Source organism: Canis lupus, chromosome 22, assembly GCF_011100685.1.
Source record: "Canis lupus familiaris isolate Mischka breed German Shepherd chromosome 22, alternate assembly UU_Cfam_GSD_1.0, whole genome shotgun sequence".
Lineage (NCBI taxonomy): Eukaryota > Metazoa > Chordata > Mammalia > Carnivora > Canidae > Canis > Canis lupus.
The window spans coordinates 57,880,429-57,904,017 of NC_049243.1; the positions used below are offsets into that span (position 1 = coordinate 57,880,429).

The 23,589-nt window shown below is 42.6% G+C and overlaps 1 protein-coding gene across 1 annotated transcript in view; it reads left to right on the top strand.

Moving 5' to 3' along the window:
- Positions 1 to 23,589, top strand: part of MYO16 (myosin XVI) — a 481,192-nt gene that overhangs the window by 419,367 nt on the left and 38,236 nt on the right. The window contains exon 34 of the mRNA XM_038570035.1: positions 18,208 to 18,366. Coding sequence (XP_038425963.1) covers positions 18,208 to 18,366 — 159 coding nt within the window. The remainder of the gene's footprint in view (positions 1 to 18,207; positions 18,367 to 23,589) is intronic.

A 23,589-nucleotide genomic window follows, 5' to 3' on the forward strand; every position in this document is an offset into this window, starting at 1 on the left:
CAGACTTCAATATAGGATTTCACAAATATTATCTTCCCTCAAACAGTTCATTTTCTTTTGACTTGTGGGCATGCGATCTGAGGCATACGGAGTCACTCAGATTCAAAGAGTCCAGGATGCATGTCATACAGATGGAAGGTTGCGGGTGGCGATGTGCCTGCAGCCCGAGAGGAATCGTGTTGGTGGCCAGTGGCCATAGTGCTTACTGGGCAGTTACTGTTTTAATGACCTTTTTAATTCTCTCAAGACAAAAAGTTACCTGTTACTACTAACCCCATTTCACAGATGGGAAAAATAAGGCACAGAAAGAACCCACCCCCCTTCTCTTAGCACCCTCCAGCTGTGAGAGACAGCCCGTGACTTGAGTGCAGTGATTCTGCCACCAGAGGCAGTTTTTCTGACCTGAGTGATGGTGCCTAGGACAGCAGGAAACAGAAGATAAGGGTTTAAAGGTTTGCATTTGTTTACATGATGTGCAACAGGTCAGAGTGCAACAGTTGGGGTGGAGGAAACTGTTTCATAAATTTGAAAATGCCAAACATGTGCTTGACAGCTTGGAAGTATATATATATATATATATAGTTTAGGGCTACCCTTTGTGCGCCCCCAGCCCTTTCCATTAAGAATGACTAAATGTTTAATTATCTATGCCTTTCTAGATGCAATGATTCATTAATTCGCAGAATGTTTTTCTTCTGATACTATAATATGACTCATATTATTATGCCAATTATTTCTAGTTGCTTAGTTTCAAAAATTATAAGACCTAATTCGAATGCAAGGAGAGAATCATTGGCTTGTGTAGGCCACTAGGGTGCTCCATTGCTCCAAATGGCATCCCAGAGTCCGGTTGAGTTTGTCTAGAACATGCAATAAAATAAGCATGTTATTTCTCCACTCATTGAAAAGACCAGGATGAAAGGACTTAGAAATGCAGCACACCTCAGAAATCTGAATAGAGAAGGCAGGAGGAGAGCCAGGCTGGATTAAGAGTAAGTCTGATTTGCAGAGTATTTTCACAAAAATTGTCTTATTACTTTTGATGTTATGCATCCATAGTTTGTAAGATATAAATAGGTAGTTAAAAATGATGTAAAGAACAACAAAAAATGTACAGCATTTCTTTACATATAGTAGGTGTTTTTAAAGTTGACCTTATGGAAGATTTCAAACATACACAAAAGTAGAGGGAATAGATTAATGAACTCTCTCCATGGCCAATCCTGCTTCATCACCAGTCTTGCTCAGTCACCTCCTTCCCCACTGGATTATTTTGAAGTACATTCCAATATCAAATCAACCTGTTAATAAGTATTTATAGAAACATTTTTATACGAGTCCTTTAGAAAAAAATAAAAGATTTATTCCTAAATCACTTTAATTAGTGTAGACCAGTGAATCCATTTCAGCCTTCACTGACATGAGCCTGATGCTTCTAAGAGAACCTGCTTCTGGAAACCAGGGCATCATTTTTCATGATGGAAACAAAACGATTCTCAGGGGGTTAGCTTTCCAGTGAAGGAACACTGGCCTGGGAGATCTTCCACATGGGCTTCCAGGGCAGCCCCTGAGGTGGGCAGCTAGTTCAGGCGGCCCCTTCTACTACCATGAAAGATAAAATACAATTTAGAAAGCTGGATCTCTAAATATTCCACCCAAACAGAACCAAGAGTAAAAGACCAGCATTCCAAAAGGCATACGTTTGCTTCTGAAATCAATATTTTATGAGGTTTAGATGCTTCTATGCCAAATTAAGCAGTTACTTATTCATTGTTTAGCAACAAGAAGAATGCTCTAAAATCACTGAAATGTCATGAAATTACTGGCAGAAGTCTGACTTGCTCAAGGGCTATGCCTGTAAACTGCCATTCTCTTCCTGTGCTTGAAGCACAAGTTTGGACACCATCTTCATTCAATCCCTGACGCATTCTAATGAGATCACAGCATAAGAAACAGCCCTGCCTCGTGCAAATCTCAGCCTCCCAGAATGGGATGCCATGCTCTGCATCCCATAGGCTTCAAGCCTCTACGCTGGCTCTCCTAGCACTTTGTCCTGTGCAGGGCTGCTCGTCTTCCTCCCTCCAAGCACGGTTTCTCTCCGTGGTAATTTATTTGGAGAGGGGTGGGGGGTGGCCTGAGGCATTTTGAAAATCATGAAGGGTGTGGATGGACAAGCACATAGTTTACTGATGTGTTACTGTCTGCGTTTCTGTCTCACATAAGAGTCTGCCTCCCATGAAAGCAAGGCATTCCTCTGCATTCTGGAGTGATTTTGAGTCAACACTAAATGTTCCTGATTTTCCAAATGAGTAAGTCCTTTGGAAAGATGAGCTTGACATCCCAGAGAAGCAAGTTCTCCATTTCTCACTAAGTGGCTAGGAGGTGAGGGTGAGCTGCAGAGGACTTCCCCATGCCAGTGAGCCCAACCTTTGACAGGAGGAGACAATACCTCTTGGTGAGAATAGGATTTTTTTCACCACGTTCTTGGCCACACTGCAGTAACAGGGAGCCTCTCTGCTTGGGACATGTTTACCATGTTTCTAATTTCCCAAATCATACTTGGCTCATCTCCCTTTACAAATAAGCTTTCAGAGGCGCCTGAGTGGCTCAGTCAGTTGGGAATCTGCCTTCAGCTCAGGTCATGATCCTGGGGTCCTGGGATCAAGCTCCATGTCGGTCTTTCATCGAAGAGCCTGCTTCTCCCTCTCCCACTGCCCCTCTTCCTGCTTATGCAGTCTCTCTCTCTCTCTCTCTCTCAAATAAATAAATAATCTTTAAAAAATAAGCTTTCAATTTTAATAAATTCATCAGTAGCCAGACTTTCCTCTGTTAGAGCACAAAGCTCTTTGTCTTCTATAGGAATTGGACACTTTTTAAAAATGTCTTAATATTTGTTGTGAATGTTTGTGACATTCTTCTCCCAATTTAAAGCGCCTTACCTTTATAAATGCCCAAGAATTTGCATGGGGCAGTTGTGCAACTGCCCATAATGGACTTGCATTAACTTGTAGAGCTCATTCCCTTACCCATTTACTTAGTGTGAGCACAGGGCTTGCTACTGGGAATCAAGAAATGTAGAAATCCCAGGTTGCTCCTGCCCTCTCATAGACTGTAGGAAGCAGATGGGTCCATCAGATTCCAATGAGTGAAATTCTAGTGGAGGAGAGAGGCTTTAGCCTGAGGGTCATAAACCATTGATGGACCCGTGATTGAGCTCCAAGTGGCCCATGCTCCGGGTATTATGCTTGTTTCCTGTTTGGTGGGGGAGACATCATGGACTTCACTAGCTGTCGCAAAGTGTCAGTGGCCAGGGAGAAGCAAAGGTCCACTGCGGTGGCTGTGCCCATCACACCACTTGGTGAGTACCTGCCAGGGAGAGTTGGGAGAGCCTCATGCCAGGGCTGTCTGGTGAGCAGGGAGAGTGGTAGCCAATGAGGCGAGGATGGCATTCTCCAAGTGTGGAAGCAGGACAGTAGGCTTGGCTGCCAGAGGAATCAGGGCGCATGGAGACATGTGAGCTCAGGGTACCTGGTCCCGTTAGAGCACAGCTGTAAAGACTGTAGAACAGGCAGAGAGGGAACAGAGGGTACTACCTGTCTTGCTTGGAATCAGGGCAGGATGAACTTTCTACCTGGAAGTTCCATGACTCGGCTCTGAATGCTCACCATTGTTTCTCTTCATCACGTGGGAATGCAGCAGGAACTCTTAGGATCTTCCCTACAAAGAGTGAAAAGAGCCGGAGGAGGGACATGAACCAGAGGGATAATAGCAGTTCTAGGTATGCACATGTGATCTCCTGTAATGGTAAATACTCAGAAATGCTATGGAACGTTTGTTAATGCTATTCTGCTAATAATATTAATAGCCGATGTTTGTGAATGGTTCTTTCCTGTTGGCCAAGAACACAGATGTCTCCTTGGCCCTGCATGAGGTGAGTGAAGCAGGTGTTAGCATCCCTATTTGCTAACAAGCAATCTGAGAATTGAGGGGTTAAGTGATTCTCCCATAATCACAGGAATTAACCAGTCCCAGAGTCAGGAATCAAACACGGCTCCTTTCTCCAAAACTTAGGAGAAATTTCTATTTCTATTATACTAGGCCATTCTCAAAAACATTTAAAAATCTCCAAAAACACTTAAAAATCTTAAGTGATATAGAGTCCCTATCTGAGAGAATAATCCCTTTCTGAAGTTAAATGTAAACTCATGACAAGGAAAAGATAAGGGAAGAGGGCATACTTTTTCTTCATTGACTTTCAATGGCCCCCAAAATTGGGATAGGAGAAAGACATTGGAAAAAGCCTCCATCTTCACCACTGGGTGACGTTCTAGACAAAACAAAATAAAAACAAAAACAAACCATAGCAGTTCATTAGTTTCTGAATTATGTCAATCTGGAAGCAGAGATGCAGGTAATGGCGAAGTTAGAAACATGTCTGGACAATAAAAAAAAAAAAAAAAAACGAGTGTCGGGCGTCCAGTCAATCAGTATTTGTTGGGAAAATATTAAGTGCACGGGTCTGATGACCATGGATGTCTACTAGACCTTGCAGCTCCCTTATCCTTTGAAACCTAGGCAAAAACCAAGCAGAGGGTGGTGACAATTGATGACGTAGATCAACCTGATCAAACATATTGACTGTATATCTATAGCCACTAGCATGCCAGTCTTACTAGAGATATATATCTTGCATAAATAGCTCATCATTTCCGAAATGAGCCAAATGTAGCCCAGAAGCCATCATGACTGGGATGTTCTGTGATGCACTGTCAACCGGAGAAGAATCTATTGTACCTGGAATTCCGAAGGAAAAAAAAAAAAGAGTCTGTCTTTTCAGAAGTGGATTATCTTTCATAACCCGTAAATATTTTTCATGCTATCAACCCGATAAAGCAAGCAGCTATTGTGTATTGTGGGTCTCTATACGGGATTGTGAATTAAACTCCCACGGGGGGCTCCAAAGAGAAGCCCGGTGCTTTATCTTGTGAGGCACTCAGCAGCTCTTCTTAAGCAAGTTAATAAAGACCTTCCTGACAATCTGCATCTCATTATTGCCACATAATACAACATCCTGGGGTTTTCTTCCTTTTGTGAAGAAATGCTTAAAAGCGACATGGTGCGTGGAATGTTTTCCTAAAGACGGGCTGGATTGGTGCCATGTTCTCTTTCTCCTTAAGAGTATTGGCAGAGGAAAACCTATTTCTTAATTACCTACCAGTGTTCAGGTCCTTTATGCTGACTTGAATCATTTTTATGATTAATCCTCAGATTAGCCTAGAAAATCTCACATTACCTGTGAGTTAGCTCTATCCAGTATCACTTTTTATCCAGAGCTCCATTCCGTGAGTCCACAGCAGTCACGTAGCATCCACTGTGTGCAATGCTTCACATACTTTTTTTCTACTCTGGCTTTTACTTCCATCTTTTTCTAGTTTCTCCTTGAAATCTGCAATGTTCATATCCACGTACTGTATGTTTGCAATGACTGGCCTGTTGCAATCATACTTGCTACTTGTAGTAAGACAGTAAACAACAACCTCGTTCCTTTTGCTCCTCACTTGGGTGACCAGGTCCTAAAATGTGCAGGGTCCAGACAATGGCAGGCATGAGCTAGATCTGACATTACACAGGTTTACATTGGAACACTCACTGTACCGCGATGCCCGAGAATTTGTGCATTACCTAAATTGCTGGAAAACCTACAGAAGAGCTTTTCCACACCCAAAGCTCTGGCCCATAATCAAATCTAATTTTTCAAAGGAAAATTTCCTTTTAAAGAATGAAAGAACTGATATATGCACACTGAGTTGTGCATATATCAGTTTATCAGTACGTGGGGATATTTCCCAGGCAGACGTGCATGTTTGGGATTTGGGTTTAATTATTCTTTGATGTGGAAAGATGGACAATTCATGAAAAAGTAAGTTTGAGAAAGAAGACTCGGCCAAAGCAGTGGGGAAAGCTGTGATCCCTACAGAGGCATTTCCGTGTTACTGAAAAGTGAACCAATCTCCCAGCTATTAAATTATCTTCTGACATCACCTCCGTTTGCTGGAACTACATTTGCTTAACCTGTTCTCAGCTCATGGGGCCAGGCTGGTTTTCACAGCAGGGTGGAGGGGATTTATCAAAGTACAAACAACTAATTTAAAGTGGGAGCCCCCAGGTACTTCTAACAGCTCATATGTCCTTTCCTTGGTATATGGCCAGTGCCCAGATCCTATAGAGTGAAGAGTATTTATTTATGTATTTTCATGAGAATTGTGTTGACTCTATTTCACTTCCCAGTATTTAACTACCTTTATATGTAGCTAGTAATAGAGTCCTTCTTGGAGTCTTAATAGATAAATTGCTTTAAAAATAACTCCTGAAAAACACAATCTACATTGCTCCAGTTCGAGAACGTTAGCTTTCATTCCACTCTTACCATGTTGTTCTAATGCCTCCTGGCCACCCCTGATCTCCACACAGACCTTAGCACAACTAGAGGTTTCACTTATGTGTCATACAAGACAGGCAAACTCTAATTGTGAACATTAATTTCACTGGTGGAGTTGCTGTGTGTAGGATGTCTCCTTCATCCACTTAGGGAGTCTTGAAATCGTGTCTAATTTACAGAGGCTGAGGAGCAACAGAGGACAGAGCCACTGAACTCATGTATGGTGACGAGGGATCATAAAAACGTCTTTCTAATCTGATGATTATTAGAAAACCCAGCAATATGGTTCAGCTGCTAATCAGAGAGCATACTTATTGCTGTGAGGATTGAATCCATCCTAGGAACACTTTGTGATGATTTTAGGAGGAATGTTCCATTTTTTTTTTCAGATAATAAAATCATTCTATGACATGGTCCCAAAACATGCAGTTCTTCTCAGGACTTAAGAATAATTGGGGGGGGGGGGGGGGCAGCCCCCGTGGCGCAGCGGTTTAGCGCTGCCTGCAGCCTGGGATGTGATCCTGGAGACCCAGGATTGAGTCCCACATCAGGCTTCCTGCATGGAGCCTGCTTCTCCCTCTGCCTGTGTCTCTGCCTCTCTCTCTCTCTCTCTCTGTGTCTCTATGAATAAATAAGCAAAATCTTAAAAAAAAAAAAAAAGAATAATCAGAAGGTTAACTCCAGGCAAGATAGTTCAGCTAGTAACTGTATTTTCTATTGCTGTTTGCCTGAAGTTTTCAAAGAGGTTTGGAAAAGTCATCAAGTAAGAAGGACACACTTCACTCATTTTTTGTTTATTCGAAAAACCCACCAAGGATCTATTTTGTACCAGGCATTGTACTGGATTTTCAAAATAAAATGTGGGGTCTGTTCAGAAGCAACTCATAGCAGGGAAACATAAAAAATCCAATGTATCCATGCGGTAAGAGATGATTTGCATGAAGACACTCTTTGGGCATCACAAAACACTACTTACCCTCAAAGCTTGTGAAATGCTGCTTTTTCAAAAATTCAATTGGTTCTATTCTCCTTCATCTTTAAATGCTTGTCATGACCCACTAAACTGATTTCTCAGACTGTAAATATGTCTTTTACAACACTGATCTAGAAGGTAGGATTTTTATGGAGGCACAGGACAGATTTGAGACCAAACACAAGGACAGAAGGTGCCAGGACAGGAGGCCCCCGACCCTCATGCTACAGACCGGTTTGTGCTTTGTGCTCTATCCTGCACTGATTATAGGCTTTTTATTTTAAGATTTTATTTATTCACAAGAGACACAGAGAGTGGCAGAGAGAGAAGCAGGCTATCCATGGGGAGCTCAATTCAGATTCGACCCTAGGACCCCAGGACCACAACCTGGGCCAAAGGCAGATGCTCAACCACTGAGCCACCAAGGCGTCCCAGATTATAGGATTTTGTACAAGGACATGGTGACATAATCAAGTTGTACTTTGGAGTAACTATATTAGGGTATGTGGAAAGGATAGGTGTCTCTCTTTGATTTTTCTATATTAATTTAAATGTAAACATATACACTTTAATAATGATTAATGAGAGATGCTTAGTGGTGGGACATATGGGAAAGAGAATCCCACCTTCTAATTGGCCATTTGGTAGTTTCTTCCTTCCAACCAGGAAGGGGAACCCCACCTTCCTTCCTGGATGAAATGAGAGTCCATTGGAGACACAGGTTCAGCCTTGCCCTACAGGGTCCCAATTGCTCCTCCCTTCTGAGTATCTGACATCAACGCTATGATATGTCACTGCAGCGGCTGAAGGGAAATTTGCTCACATGCACATGTGATTTGGAGACAAGAAATTAGTAGCGCAAACCAGCCTATCTTTGGTAAAAGATGCTATTGCAGAAGCTACCAAAAACACAGTGCCCATGGCTCATCAGGAATTTCAACAAAAATTTAAATCTATCTAGATATTTTTTATTTTATGTTTTAAAGATTTTATTTATTTATTTTTGAAAGGAGAGAGAGAGTTTGAGTTGGGGGAGGAGCAGAGGGAGAGGGAGAAGCAGACTCCACCCTGAGCAGGGAGCCCGACGAGGGGCTCAATCCCAGAACCCCGGGATCGTGACCTGAGCCAAACCAAGAGTTAGATGCTCAACCAACTGAACCACCCAGGCATCCCATACAGATATTTTTAGTTCATTACTGAAGGCCTCAGAGCTACTGGCTTATTGTCAGCCAATGTGGGCAGATGGGGTTGCTCCCTAAGAGATGAGCAGGGTACCATTCTATTGTTGTTAAAATATTGAAGCAGTTGGATATGACTGCCGTCCAAGGGCCTGCAGGGCTCCCAAGTGCACCCCCACACCCTGGGTGTCCTGGCCCCAGGCTTGTCCAGTTCCTTCTTGGTTAGATGTTGACACGACAGGCTTAAGGTATGTATATGGTTTGTGCCTATTCTGTGGGCCCCGGCCTGTGCCCTTTTGGTTATTAAATATCTGAAGTGGGTAAATTTTGTGATTACTCCTGAACAAGGATTTTGAAAAGACTCAGCATACACCACTGCTATTTTTTTTTTTTACGTTTGCTGATTTTACTGATTCTTCCTCACCTGCCATACCATACCAGTGAAATTAGTGTTCGCAGCTAGAGTTTTCCTATCCTGTGTGACACGTGTGTGAATCAGCCAACTCTAGTTGTGCTAAGGTGTATGTATACAGAGAGGATCAGGGGTGGCCATCAGGCACTAGAACATCGTGGTTAAGGCTGAATGCAAGCTAATATCCCTGAAATGGAGCAACATAGAGTATATTTTTTTAAGGACCAAAGTAGTTCTTCTTAAAGCAAATTGTCTATTAAAACAAAATCCAAGAGGTACTCAATTACTAGCTATATATAAAAGTGAACAAATACCAAGAAACAAAATAGACTCAACATAGTTCTCGTGAGAAATAAATAAATAAATGCTCTTTTGGGCTCTCTAAGATCTGAGGGAGAGGGCACTGGTCATTTACAGAAGAAAGGACGCACAAGCTGGTGGAGGTGCATGGGGACTCCTCTGTGTTGCTTTTTAATGATTCTGAGCATCATTAGCTCACCATCTGTGACGCCATGCAGGTGTCACAGATACTGCATGTTTCCAATAAAAGAGCAGAAGATTATCCTCCTCACCTTTGCTTTCTGGAGAAAGCGAGGAGGACCCATTCACCTAACTAAAGCTGCCCAGGCTGACAGAGCTGCTTTGCAGGCACTGCGTTCCACGACTCCTGGATTTACATTACCACCTGGCACTTAGGAAATGTAAAAATAACAGCAATATAAATAACCACATGACCTATGAAATTATACGTGAGGAATGGGTCTCCGGGCCAGGCCAGCGTGGTGTTTAGATGTTGCATGTTCAGCTAATTATAGGAGAGGCGAGCTACCCTACCCAAGTACACGGAGAGGGAAGGAATTGGCGTGATTTGTTTCCCATTATGGCAGGGACAGAATAGATGGGCACAAAGGGATCCAGTTAGTTAAATTTAAAAGAAAATTGGCACAACATAATTTTCTGTGCATTTTTGGGTTCTAAAAACCTTATTTATACTGACAGTCATTTTTTAGCTTTACTATCAATACATTCTTCCCCTGCTCAGCACATATGTTGTTGAAGATATCACTCTATTTCCTGATTCAGTTGGCGTTTCTAGCACAAACCCTCTCCTTGCACTTGGCAGGGGAGTGGGTGGCAGGAGTGAGGAGTAGGGGACACAGAAGCATTTCCATTCTACCCCACTTAACCCAGAAGATAGCATTTGTGGCACTTTCTGCCACAGGAGAATGCCTAAAACACAAGTCCAAGAGGAATTTTGATCTACTTGAGGGTGGCGATTTCTTAAGGATTGTTAAAAAGTAGGAAGGTGTGCTGGGGGGACTGGTGCTAGCCTTTTAAGGTTGGTAACCCTGGGCAATTACTTTTTCTCACCCCATCCATCCTTTGTGATTGCTATGGTGCTCTATTTTTTCTGTTTCTTAAGTAATCATTTCTATAGAAATACAACCGAATTGTGGGACATGGGATGTGGCTGTGTCATAAGGATAATCACATAGAAGTCCCAGGGTACTGTCTCCAGGTCCCCCTTCCTGTTAGATCCTAAAGGCCACTCTTGATACCTTTCTGCAACTATTAGCAGATGGAAGATAAAGTCAGATTCACATGGCTTAGGGTCGGTCAGTTGGATGTGCACTGTACAAAACATACGCAGACTCAGCCTGCACCCCTCTTTGTCAGCAGCCACACTTCACATAGTAAGACCCACCCTGTCACACCTCCTGCCTTGTGACACAAACCCATGTGGGAGGTCTGTCTGCTTATTTGAGGTTGGGATCAGACATGGTCTGCGTGTGGCCTTATAGTTGACATTTGTCTTTCTCTGAGGCAATATGCCATATGTTTGGGCTATGCACTCATGTATTTTTTTAAAAGTTTAATTCCCTTCCTAGAGACCCTTGTTATAGCAGAATGCAGGGGAGTTTGGGATGCTGAACCCTAATTTGTATTTCTTCCTTACATGCAATAATATCAGATTTTTAGAAAAATCAGAGATGTAAAAGACAGTGTTCCTTGTAACACACACTGGATGCCGATTCGGGATCTAAGCGATCCCATCCAAATTTCATTACGCACCATCTATGTGTATCTGTAAGCACAGTCTAGCTGTAACTCCTAAATTTTAGGAACAAGAACTTGAGAAGTAGCAGGACTATGCCAGCCACGTCTCTCAGTGTTTGTACCTTTCCTTAATGCCAAAGAGGAAAAAACAAGCACATTCCCTCCACGCGGTAGCCTTTCCGAAGAGAAATTTTCCTATAGAGTTGCAGAAGGAATTAGAGCCAGCATGAGTAATGAGTTTAAAATGTATTTTCACATTTTTTCTGCCTTGCATAGCACTCTCAGTATTTAATCAGTCAAAGAGCAATAGTTTGTTTTTCTCCTGCGTTACTGAAACCTGGATCCTGTCTCCTGTGTTTCCAAAATACACTCTAAAATTATCTCAAGTTAAGGTAACCAAGAAAGAAGTGATGTGTTTAAGTGTTATTAAAGAAACATTCCGTTGCTCATTCCTTACTCATTCTCTGCGACCTTTCTGCAGCATGCCTCGAGGTCGGCCTCCCTCTGCCCTGCGCTCCCCTCCGCCCCGCCTCCCAGCCCACACCTGCCTGTCGGTGTCTGTTCCTGTCCACTATCCCTGTGCCTCGCCTGCCTTCTGTGGCCGGGCTCCCGGGAACACTGCTTCCTTGCTGAGAGATCCTCCCTACTAAGAGACGCTTGAGTCTCCCCTACACACATTCTTTTCAGTCCTAATGAATGCTCTGGTTCATTCAAATAATTGCCACTCCATTTAACCCTTGGGCATAGGGCTGTCACTTGAAGAGCAACACGCACAGCCCCAGACTTGTCCTATGTCCTGGCACCTCGCTGGCGCTGACTTGGTCCAGTCCCCCAGCTCCAAGGGACCTGTAACTTGGACCCCCCGACCCCTAGTTCTCCCCTCTGCCCGAGTCTAAAAGCTCCCTGCTCTTGTCTCTGATCTCTCCTCCAGCCTCATCTAGCTGGACCCCTCTTTTGCTAGACTAATCCCATTTTAAAAATGCAGTCTTTATGTTATGCCCTTACCTGAGCACTTCCTGGACCCACTCTGGTGATGTTGCATAAGCTGCAAACCTGCCCGCTTCCAAGGCAGAGTGTAAAGAACCAGATCCCCTCTCCCGTCTTCTCCCTTCCTATCCTATCACCTCCTCTCCTTTCTCCAAGCAAAAAGGCTTTCCAGACCATCCTTTTTTGCAAACATTGGAGCTTATACCATGAGGAGCAGGTGTGGGGTGTCTTTAAGAAAAAGAATAAAAATGACAAAAATTTAGGGAGTGAATGGAGCATGTATTGAAAATGAAGAAATAAAGCAAAGCACACATTTATCAAAGCTGTCTTATGCAAGTGTTAATAGTGCATGCACTGATTGGCTCTTGGACCTTGGATGTGACCTTTGCAAGTGAGGGTGGGGTCTGCAGCCATCACTCCTAGTCAACCCACCTCTGCCCATCTCTAGGCACCAAGATTCCAGAGCCAATACCTGCCAAACTGATTGCAATTTTCTGACATTAGAGATCGCAAAGCAAGGTAAAGTAAGATTTTTTTTTAAACTGAGCAATATGCATGAACTTGGCATATTGGTGAGACAAGGATGGAATATTTATCAGTGATAATTGGTAGCACAACAGCAAAAACCTAAATACACACTGTGGGTCAGGAAGATATTTCAAATATCCCAAAGTCCTTTCTTCCCCTCATATTAATACGGCAGGTGGAAAGCAAACAGCTCTGGCCCTTTGAATACATAGAAAATTTTCACCTCGCACAATGTGAAATTTTCCTTAGGTTGTAACTTTAAATAAATAGAGATTAGAACTCAAAGGTGTGTTAACAGTGGAAGTCCTTTCATGTTTCCAGGAATCTTGTGTGAACAAGGAGAAATGGTGATTGAGATTTGTCCATAATCATTTACATGGAGTCTTCAGTAAATTTGTCAGCTATTTTAATTGCGAAACATGTACTTTCCTTCTAGAAAATTTTCTACAGCAATTTTGTTGTGACAATTGGCTTATTATTTATTCTGTTGTTTCTTTCTTTCAACAAATGTTTTATTGAGCACCTACTCTGTGCAGGCACTGTTCCAGGCTCCCATGGGGCACTTGTGTTCATGCTGCCAGCACTCTGGAAGGGGTCAAGCAGAAAACAAATGCTTGGGACGTATATGTCCTCGGTGAGAAGGATGACATAGGAAATTAGAGCAAGGAGTAGGGACAGAAAATGACCTGCACCAGAGAGAGGAGTTATCCTCTGGAAGGTGGTCTGGAAAGCCTGTCTGCTCAGGACAGATTTGAGCAGAGCCTGAGCAACATGCAGGGCTCCCAGCTCTCTCTGGGGAGTGATTCTTCTACTAGAAGAATATCAGGCACACCTGGCAAGGGGGTAGCTGGAAATGAGGTCCAGGGTGCGCAGAGTATCAGGTGGTGGACGGTCTCTGCCACGGGAAGCCTTTGGGTCTCAATCTCAATGAAATAAGAAACCAGAGGAGAGACTTGAGTGAGCTAATGGCATGAACTGACCTAGGTTTTAAGGCAAAGTTTCTCAGCCTCAGCCCTACGGGCATCCTGGGTAGAAATTCCTCATCCTGGGGGCTGGCTGTGCATTGCTGGTGCTTCATAGCACCTCTGACCTCCACCCACGAGATACCAGTAGCAGCCCCCTCCTCCTGGGTGAGGACTAGGAACATTTCCAGACATGGCCAAATGTCCCCTGGTGGGCAATATCACCTTTTATTGAAAACCAGTTTTCAAAGGATCACGCCCCTCTCCCCAGTGTGATATTTTAGTTATATAAAAAGCGAACACAGCAAAGCTGAATTTTTCCCGTATTCACATTTAGAGATTTGCTAGAACTCTCCCATGAGATTGAGATTCAACTTAACTGTGTCCACATTGTATCTAGTGTCAAGGCCAAGGCTTTCTCTTTGAGTCAGATCCCAGGGTGATTCATTTCTCCCGGACCTGTACAAACAGCACCAGGCAGGGGTCACAGAGAAATCCTGTTTACAGGCTGGGAAAAACAGCACAGGTATTCAGATCACCTCGTGTTGTGGAGCACCCAACCAAAGGATGCCACTGAGCTACACAAACCACTGATCAGACGAGATGCTGAGATACCAAAGTGACTCAGACATACCTTCTTTATACGGGATTTTACAGCACACACTCCCGTGCTTGTTTGCTTAGATTTACTGAGAGTCTCAAATATTTTCTTTTGCTGTGACTGTGACCGATTTTTCTTCACCCTCAAAATCCCAATGGCCCCTGCTTGGAGGCATGAACAGGCTTTGCCACTTTGTGTGCTCTGGATCATTCCTTTTAGGACTCTCCATAAAGTGTGCATTTTGTATATGTGCTATTATAGCTAGACTTCCTCAGACTCGGTGTCCTCTTGCTTTTTCACTGCTGTTAATTCCTTTACTGTGTGAGTCTGAGTCAGGGTCACGCACACACACACACACACACACACACACACACAAGGAATGTGGCAAATGCTCCTATGCTAAACTGACCCTTTATGGCAAGATCAAACTGGAGGGTTTCTGCATTTGCCCCTTTGAATCCAGGCATTAACATGTTGGGGCACAGATGCTTTTGCATGTTTGGATTTAGTTTGGAGCAAGGGTGTTTATGAGCAGAGGCTGACACAGAATTTAGTAAGCCGAGAACCATCCCCACAATTAATATTGATGAATAAGGATAACCCAAAAGTGGAGACTTCTATATTGATGTTGCAACTCCAGGTCAGTGGCCAGAGTACAACGCTCAATCTATGGTTCCCAGTTCATTACCGCTGAGGCATGGCGATCCAGGAGAGCCACAGAAAAGCAGCTGCCTTATCCTTTAGATCAGCAAATGAAATGAAGGAAGACTTTAAACAGAGGGCCAAGCGTAGGAATGAGTGTGAGTGGGTGGTGGAGGCTGCGTGCCTCAGTCTGAACCCAGCTGCAACCAACGGCTGGTTATGAAATGTTTGCATGTAGCTTAACCTCCTCAAGCCTCAGTGACCTCATCTCGAAAATGGGTGTGAAAGTGACAGCTCTTCAGAAGTAGGAAAAGCAGAACAAACCTTGATGCTGCATCTAGCGGAGGGTTGGCGCATCATAGACACTCAGGAGATACTATAATTATCATCAGAACAAGGTGAACTATTGTCATCAGATTGGCCATCAATTCTTACGTTTTACTTGAAGAAGGACTTCTTTTCTTATGCCAACCCACAGCCATCCTGAGTAGACCTATGCTTTTAAGATAAAAGTATAAAGAGACCACATTAAATGCATTTTGATCTCAAAAAAATATATATGTAAAGACATTTTTAGTAGATAATGTAAGAATCACAGCCTAACTTGTATGACAGGTTTAAAAACAGTCCTTGGCTACGGTATACCCTGCTGATTGGAAATATTTTTAAGGCTTTAATAGCAACATTGGAGGTTTTGACTGTAAATATGTGAATGAATTGTTTATGGGCTGGCCATTGGTTAGGAGGGAAGCTAGCATCTTGTTTGTACTGGGAGCCTGCACAGTGTCTCAGAGGGTAGAGTTTTGTACCACTAGAGGTGAGGGGACTGTCCCCATTGACCCAGTGAGGGACTCCCTGGCTCATAGCCTTCAGTACACCCCCTTTGCTCTGAGAACAGAACCTCTGTTCATTCCTGCCATGGCCTCCCATGGCCCTGGGCCATGTGCCCGGGCCCCCGCCCCACCTGCCCTCTGCTTCTGCATGCTTAACTCATTAGGATCCTACTTCCAAGTTCCCTCAAAAAGATGAGCTTTCCTGCTTCTTCAAGGCTTCACACATGTGGGTGATTATCTTTCTAGGCAGCCAGTCTTCTCCCTCCTTCTCTGAGCCTCAAGGCAGCCCTTAGAGGGATGCTTCCCTGGCCACACTGCCAGGCGGGGCGACCACTCACCTCTGCTGCCCGCTGCCCGCGGTTAGGTTTTCTGCCCCGCCTGCAGGTCTCTGCCTGTTTGTTTACTGGCTTGGCTGTGGTCAAACAAGCTCCAAGCCCCGTCTGTGTCATGGTCATTACTGCATGACCATGTGGAGCCCCTGAAGGGTGTCGAACACATAGTAGGCATTCAAGAAACAACTCACTTAGCTTGAAGAGAGGCGGATGAGTCTGTGTCCTGGGACAGCTTTACTGCCAAACCTGTTTTACTAACTCTCAGGATTTCGTGAAAGGGCAAACTAGAGTGGACCCAATGACAGAGGGAGTCTCCCAGCGCCAGCCTACGCAGTGACTGCTCGTTGGCGAGAACTCAGATGGCTCCTTCCATCACCTGCTCTTACGCGCACTGGCTGGGCCAGGCCTTTCCACTTCTGTTTAAATGCAGGGAGCCAGGGGCTACAGTGGATCCCTGGTCACTGAAATCTCCACGCCCCCAGCTGGTTTTCAAAGACCCTGTTGCCTTCATCCTATCTATCCAGCATTTCCTGCTCTAGACAGCAACAGCCCTTCCCCAGGAGCAGACCTGGCTCCTCTCTAGGCTGCACGCTCTGCTTGTAAATGACAGGCCCGGTGGCTCATCCGACCAAGGGCCCCACTGGTGAGGACAGGGGCACCCTGGGTTGGGGGAGTATGTCTAGAGAAGCAGGGAAACACGGGTCAGTATGGAGCCTCTAAATAAATGCTTGTCACCTGCTTGTAGCGCTGTTGGAATGTAAAGCTCGGGGCACCGGGAAATCATGTCTAGAGGCAAGAGTTAGGATCATGTTAAGACAAGCCTACAGAGATAAGCTCTGGGGGGCTGGCCTTTTCCCTATTTTCCTTCCCTTCCTCCCTTCCTCCGTCCTCCTCCTCCCTCCTCCCTCTCTCCATCCTCCCTCCATTCATCCTGCCTTCCTCCCTCCCTCTATCCATCCATCTTTCTTTCCTCCCTCCTCTTCCATCCATCCATCCATCCATCCATCCATTCCTCCCCCTATTTCCTCCCCCTCCCTCCTCCCTCCTCCTTCCATCTATCCTTCCTTCCTTTCCTCCCTCCATCCTTCCTCTCTTCCTCCTTCTTTCTATCCCTCCCTCCATCCATCCATCCTCCCTCCTTCCATCCATCCATCCTTCCCCCTCCTTCCTCCCTCCCTTTCTCATTTCAGATCATTGAAGATAAACAGTTTTGCTACACATAAAGTATAATAAAACAAATTATGCTTTTTATCCCTTTCAAATAATCTGGTAGCCTAAAACTTTAGAAAAGCCTAACCTAAAGGCAGTCAGTATCTACTGTGTACCAACAAAGAGCAGAAGCAGTGTGCACATCCTCAATACTGAGCAAAACCCTCCAGAATGTTGGAGATTTTTGAGGTCCCTGGGGAAGCAAGAGCCAATCCCAGGCACACCTGGCCAGCCTGAGAGAGAGACCATGACACCAAAAGAGGAGAGGGGAGGGGTGGCGAGGGCCACACCTGATGCCATGGTGCACAATTGTGCTTGATTTGCACACTCTGTTCATGCGTAGGCCCTGCCTGAGGATAGTGCAGTAGATTTTGCTCCATTGCTCCAACTCCTGGCATTTATTATATTTTACTTTACTATTACTACATAGTATTTTTACAAAAAAGTCTTCATTGGCTCTTCAGCATAATTTGGACAAAGGCTTCTGTGTTTATTGATCTCTGAACACTCAACATGGGACATTCAGTGAACAATTGGGTGATGTTAGTGTATAGAATGCAGAAGTAGGATTTTGAAGTTAATACTCTTAAATGGATACTAACAAATTTTGTAATGATACTGAAAGTCTATTTCTTATTTTTTAAGTCTATAGGATTGTCTCAGCTCTACTTAGTTTAATAATTGAGAAAACTACTGAAACATGAATTTATTGCCATGCTTGTTTTAGGTAATAGTGTTTTCAAGACAGACAGTGCTCTAGTGACAAGTTGTTAGACTCTGACATCAAAACCTCTGTATAGATATGCTTGAAAATAATACATGATGAAACACATTATCACCACTTAATAATTCCCATTATGTTTAATAGTGTTGTGGCAAAATTTGGTGAGTATTTTGTAGACCGTAAATTTAATTAAGGATGATTATTAATTTACTATTTCAAATGTAATTAATATTTCTTTTGATGAGTTCTATTAGTTTCATCTACTATTTTATTAAACTAATCGGTACATTTTACTCAAAAAGAATAATCCTTTCTAAAATTTATTTTAGGTTTTGAAACTAACATGAACTTAAGTGGCCGAGATGATCCTGGTAGATCAGAAATTGCATCTGAAACTCAAGATAGAAATGCAAATAACCATGGAATTCAATTACCTAATTCACTATCGAGTGCTATCACTGCTGAAAATGGGAATTCCATCTCAAATGGTAAGTGCTTTTTAAACTCAGAATTAAATAGATGAAAGTATTAAGTTCTGTCAACTTTCTAGGGAGAATGGATTTGAAAGATAAAAATGAAGTAAGCTTAAAAACTGTAACATAGATCATAAATGTCACTGTGGGGTATATTGTAGCATTATATTGGTTAAGTTAAAGAATTACAGTTGTATTCCTTGTTAGTTGACTTTTCAGAGATTGCTGTGGAGTATATGATATCTGGGAACCAATATAAAATAAGATTATACAGAATGGAAGGAGGAGATGGAGTTGCTCTAATGATATTTTTAATTTGAAAAATACCTTTTTCTTCTCATACCTGAGTAGTATGAGGGAAAATAATATTGAAGGCATGATAACCACCAGCTTGGCCATAAGCATTTAATTGGAATGTATCAATGAATGTGTCATCTAGAAATTGGTTAGACTACATGTCTACTAGTGTCTAAACAACTTATTTCTCTCAAATGTAAAAGTAACCCATGGCTTCTAGAAACAGCTATTGGGAAGAGTCAGACCAATGTTTTCTTGAGAACATCCAGAGAAGCTGGTCAAAACTATTGTTTTTTAATCTGATTTTTCTTCTGATTAAGAATCTTTAATTCTTAAACTATTATGACAATGAGATCCAGGGAGGAGGCTGAGGAGGAGGTATGGAATGCCATGGGGACCAAGCAAGTAAGCCCACTTTCTAGGCTTTTCTCCAAGGACCATTCAGAGCACTGTCCTAATCCCCAGAAGGCAGCTCAGGATTCCAACTTGATTCCTGATGGCCTCCTGGATTGTGGGGACAGACTAAGTCCAGGATCTGCCAAGGCCATGGGTCGGAGTCTTGACACATCCCTCCTAAGGGCTGTGTGTACTTGACCTAGAAACTACAACTCAGTTATGAATCATCTCAACCCCTGAGGTTAATGGTGGGCCTTCAGGATTGACAGGGACCACAGGTGTCTGGGAGGAAATGTGTGTGTGTGTGTGTGTGTGTGTGTGTGTGTGTGTCCCAAAGGACAGTTACAACATCAGAGGCTTCAAAATGATCGAAACCATGTTTCAAATACAATATTCAACATGCAGTCAAAAAACCAGGCACATGACAACACAAAACAAGATAAAAAATTAACAAGCAGGAGCAGCAATCCCAATGCATCCGTGGGAGCCTAAGATATTGGAATTCAGAAGCATGTCCTTTAAGATGAGTATGTTTACTATACCCAAGGAGATAAAAGAATGAGAATCAGCAAAAATGGGGAACTATAAAAACATGCCAAATGGAAATTCTGAAATTGAGAAATAGTCATAAAATTAAATACAATAGAAGATGAGTTTAAAGTTAATTAGACACAGTCATTTGAAAAGGGAAAGAAAAAAAAAGAAACCTGAGGAAGTGGAAGATAAATGAGAAACTGTGAGAAATGAAACACAGAAGAAGCAAGAGAAGATTGGGGATTCCAGAACACGGTTTAGAGACATGAACGGTGTGGTGAGAGAGGCACTGGAATTCTGGAGAAAGGAGAGAGATGACACAGGCAGTGGGGAAGACTGTGCCAATGCCAATACTTGTGTGCAAATGCTAATTGTGTCCTCATTCATAATCATCCAAAATGGACACCCATCGACAGGTGATTGGATCCTGTGGCTCTGTAAATTTACCACCACCTGCCCTCTGCCTCCAGAACTTAGAGGCTTAATTCAGCAGAATGCTATTATTTCATACATTCTGTGGGTCAGGAATCTGGCCGTGGCTGAGTTAAGTGCCTTTGTTTCAAGGTCCTTCGTGAAGCAACTATCAACTAACAGTTGGCCAAAATTCTAGTCATCTTGAAGCTTGATAGAGAGATGGTCCATCTCCAAGATCATTTACATGGCTACAGGCAGGTTTCATCTGCTTCCCAGCTCACTCATACAGGCTTCTCCATAAGGGTGGCCTCACACCAGGGCAGCTGGCTCCTGCCAGGGCACGCAGTCCATGAGAGAGTGAGAAAGAGCATCTGAATGGAAGCCATGGTCCTTACATAGCCCATCCTGGAGGGAACATCCAGCACCTCTGCCACATTCCGTTCACTGCAAGCAGGTCACACATCCAGATCCCTTGGTGGGAGGGGGTTATATGAGGTGTGAGTGCCTAATCGTGGGCTCACTGGGGGCCATTTTACAGGCTGACTAGCACATGGATAAACTATGCAAAAAAAAGCAGAGGGGGATGGTACACTACTCTCACATGCAACAAAATGGGTGACTCTCAAGCACATTGCGCTAAATGAGAAAAGAATCAAAGACTATGAGTATGATTCCATTCACATGGTGTTTTGCAAAATGCAAAACTATAGGCAAAAAAAAAAAAAAAAAAAAGATGGTTGGTTGCCTGAGGCTGGGTGTGTGGCAGGAGATGGACCGCTGTCTTGCTCCATTCGTGCTGCTGTAACAAAATACCTAGACTGGGTGGCTTATAAATGGCCGAAACATAGCTCCAAGTCCGGCTCTCCTCCAGCTGGCAGATTGCCAGTCTCCCACTGTGTCCTTACTTGGTTGGAAGAAAGGAGCCAGTTCTCTGGGGTCTCTCTCATAAGGACACTAATGCCAATCATGAGGGTGCCACTCTTGTGACCTAATGTCCTTCCTGAGGCACCACTTCCTACAACCATCACCTTAGGGGTTAGGATTCCAACATATGAACAGGAGTGGGAGGCTACAAACATTCAAACTATAGCAGAATGTGGAAGGGTATGAATTGCTATCCACAAACAGGAACGCATGTGTTCCTAGAAATTTATACGTGTGGACATCTGTCTGTCTGTAAATGTGACTTTTGTTAAAATGAAACAAGCCTAATTAGAATAAATAAAAAGAAAACTGCCCCTAGGCATCTCATAGTGAAACACTGGTAACTGAGAGTGAATATTAAAAGCAGCCAGAAGTAAAAAAAAAAAGAAAAGAAAAGACAAACTCTAAGGAGCAGCAATTCAAAAGACAATTCAAAAACAATAAAGTAACATATTTAACGTGCTCAAATAACTGCCAATCTAGGTTTTCATAAATAGTAAAAAACTTCTGTATGAATGCACAGGACTTAGGGCAGTTTTAGAAAAAAAATAAAAACTAGAAGAACTAAATACCAGCAAACCCAGAAGGCTCAGAGATACAAGCAGGAAAAACAAATAGTAAATAAAACCGGTGTAATCAGGAGAGTGTAAAGCAGAGTTTACTATCACACTTGGATAACTCAAACTCGCAGGCTATAATTTCGAAGGCAACCACTGAAGGAATAATAGTGGAGTATATAATTTCCAAACTAATAAACAGTAAAATAGAATAATAAAAGTCAGTCCACCCAAAAGATGGCAAAAAAGGGTAAACAGGAGCTCTCTGACAAACAAGACAAATAGAAAGGTCATAGATGGTAGACATAAAAACACCTCTGAAAATAACTAAGCTTGAATGCCATGAAACCATACTCATTTGGTGTGAATTTACATTAAAGATAAATTCATTAATAAAATATTTTAAAGCCTAAGATCTCTGAAAAGCGTATAAAATATGAGAATGCTACAAATTTAAATGTGAAGGAACAGGACAGGGAATGGTATGCTATGCACATATTAACAACAACCATTCTCATTTGTTTGGGAGTTCTAAATTACAACTCTAAGGAATCAGTAGATTTCGGAAGAAATCACAAAAATCCAGAACTTTGTAACTAGTGTCAATGAAAACATAACAGAACTTGCGGGACACTGCTAATGTCTTCATCAGTGGAAATGTATGTCTTTAAACATATGTATTACAAAAGAAGAAAGGGCAAAAATCGATTTTTCAAATACAAGTTAGAAACAGAGCAACCATTAAACACCAAGGAAGTAGAAGGAAAGATATAATAAAGGTAAGAGCTAAGTTATTGAAATTTGTAACAAATAACAAAACCAGAAGTCAGTTTTTTGAAAAAAAATCCTTTTGAAACATGAATAAAACGGACAACTCTCTTATAAGGAAAGTAGACAAATAAAGAAGGTGGCACAGATGGCTACTCTAGAGATGAAGAGGAGACCTGCCACTGACCTTCCAGAGCTTGAGTATGTTATGAACACTTTATGCCAAAATAAATTTGTGAATTTAGATGAACACATTTCTAAAAATAAATAAATAAATAAACTACAACAATCAAAATGGACCAAAAAAATAGGAAAGCTAAATAACAATGTAAATATTAAATCAATTGAAGTTGTAATTGAATACTTTTCTGTGGGGAAAACCCAAATGACTTTCCTGGTAAATTGTCTCCAAATCTTAAGGATGAAAGAATGCCAGTGTTACATAAACTCTTCCAGAGACTAGGAATACAGAAAAAGAGGAAAGACAGAAAACCTTCCCAGCTTGCATAAATAACGACCTAATTTATAACAAACTTGGCATTGCAGGGCACTGGGGGAAGGATATTCATTTGCTATCTATGTGAGGGAAAAAATGAACTTCATCCCTACTTTGTGCTATACACACAAAAGATTTCTAGCAGATTATAGACCTAAGTGTCAAATGGAAAATAATAAAATTTGTAGAAGAAAATATAGGCTTATTTTTTAACCTCAGAAGAAAAAAAATGACTTCTTAAACAGGCCACAAAAGAGTGGTAACCACAAAGGAAAAATAAAATTATATAGAGAGAGAGAGTGGGGGCGAGGAAGTATTTTCTTTTTTTAAAAGATTTTATTTATTTATTCATGAGAGACAGAGAAAGAGACAGAGACGTAGGCAGAGGGAGAAGTAGGCTCCCTATGCGGGACTTGATCCCGGGATCCTGGGATCACAACATGAGCCAAAGGCAGGTGCTCAACCATTCAGCCACCCAGGTGCCCCAAGAGGAAGTATTTTCAAAAACTTAACCAACCAAGGGTCATATTCGGTGTTTACTTAGAAACAAAAGACTATCAAATAGGAAATTGGATGGAGGACATGTATAGGCACTTAAGCATTCTTTAGAATCCACCTTCACTGGTAATTAGAGAAATGCCCATGAAAAGCACAGGAGATACTACTGCACACCTTGCAGAACGGCAGCACTGACCAACAAAGAGGGGAGGGGCTCTGGCAAAAAAAAAAAAAAAAAAAAAAAATTCTTGCTGCCCAAGGGAGGACAGGGATTTTGCTGGAGAAGAAGCAGCCCATGATGATTGGGTGAGAGTGTGATGGGGGCTTCTGAGTCCCTGACACAGTCCTGTTTCT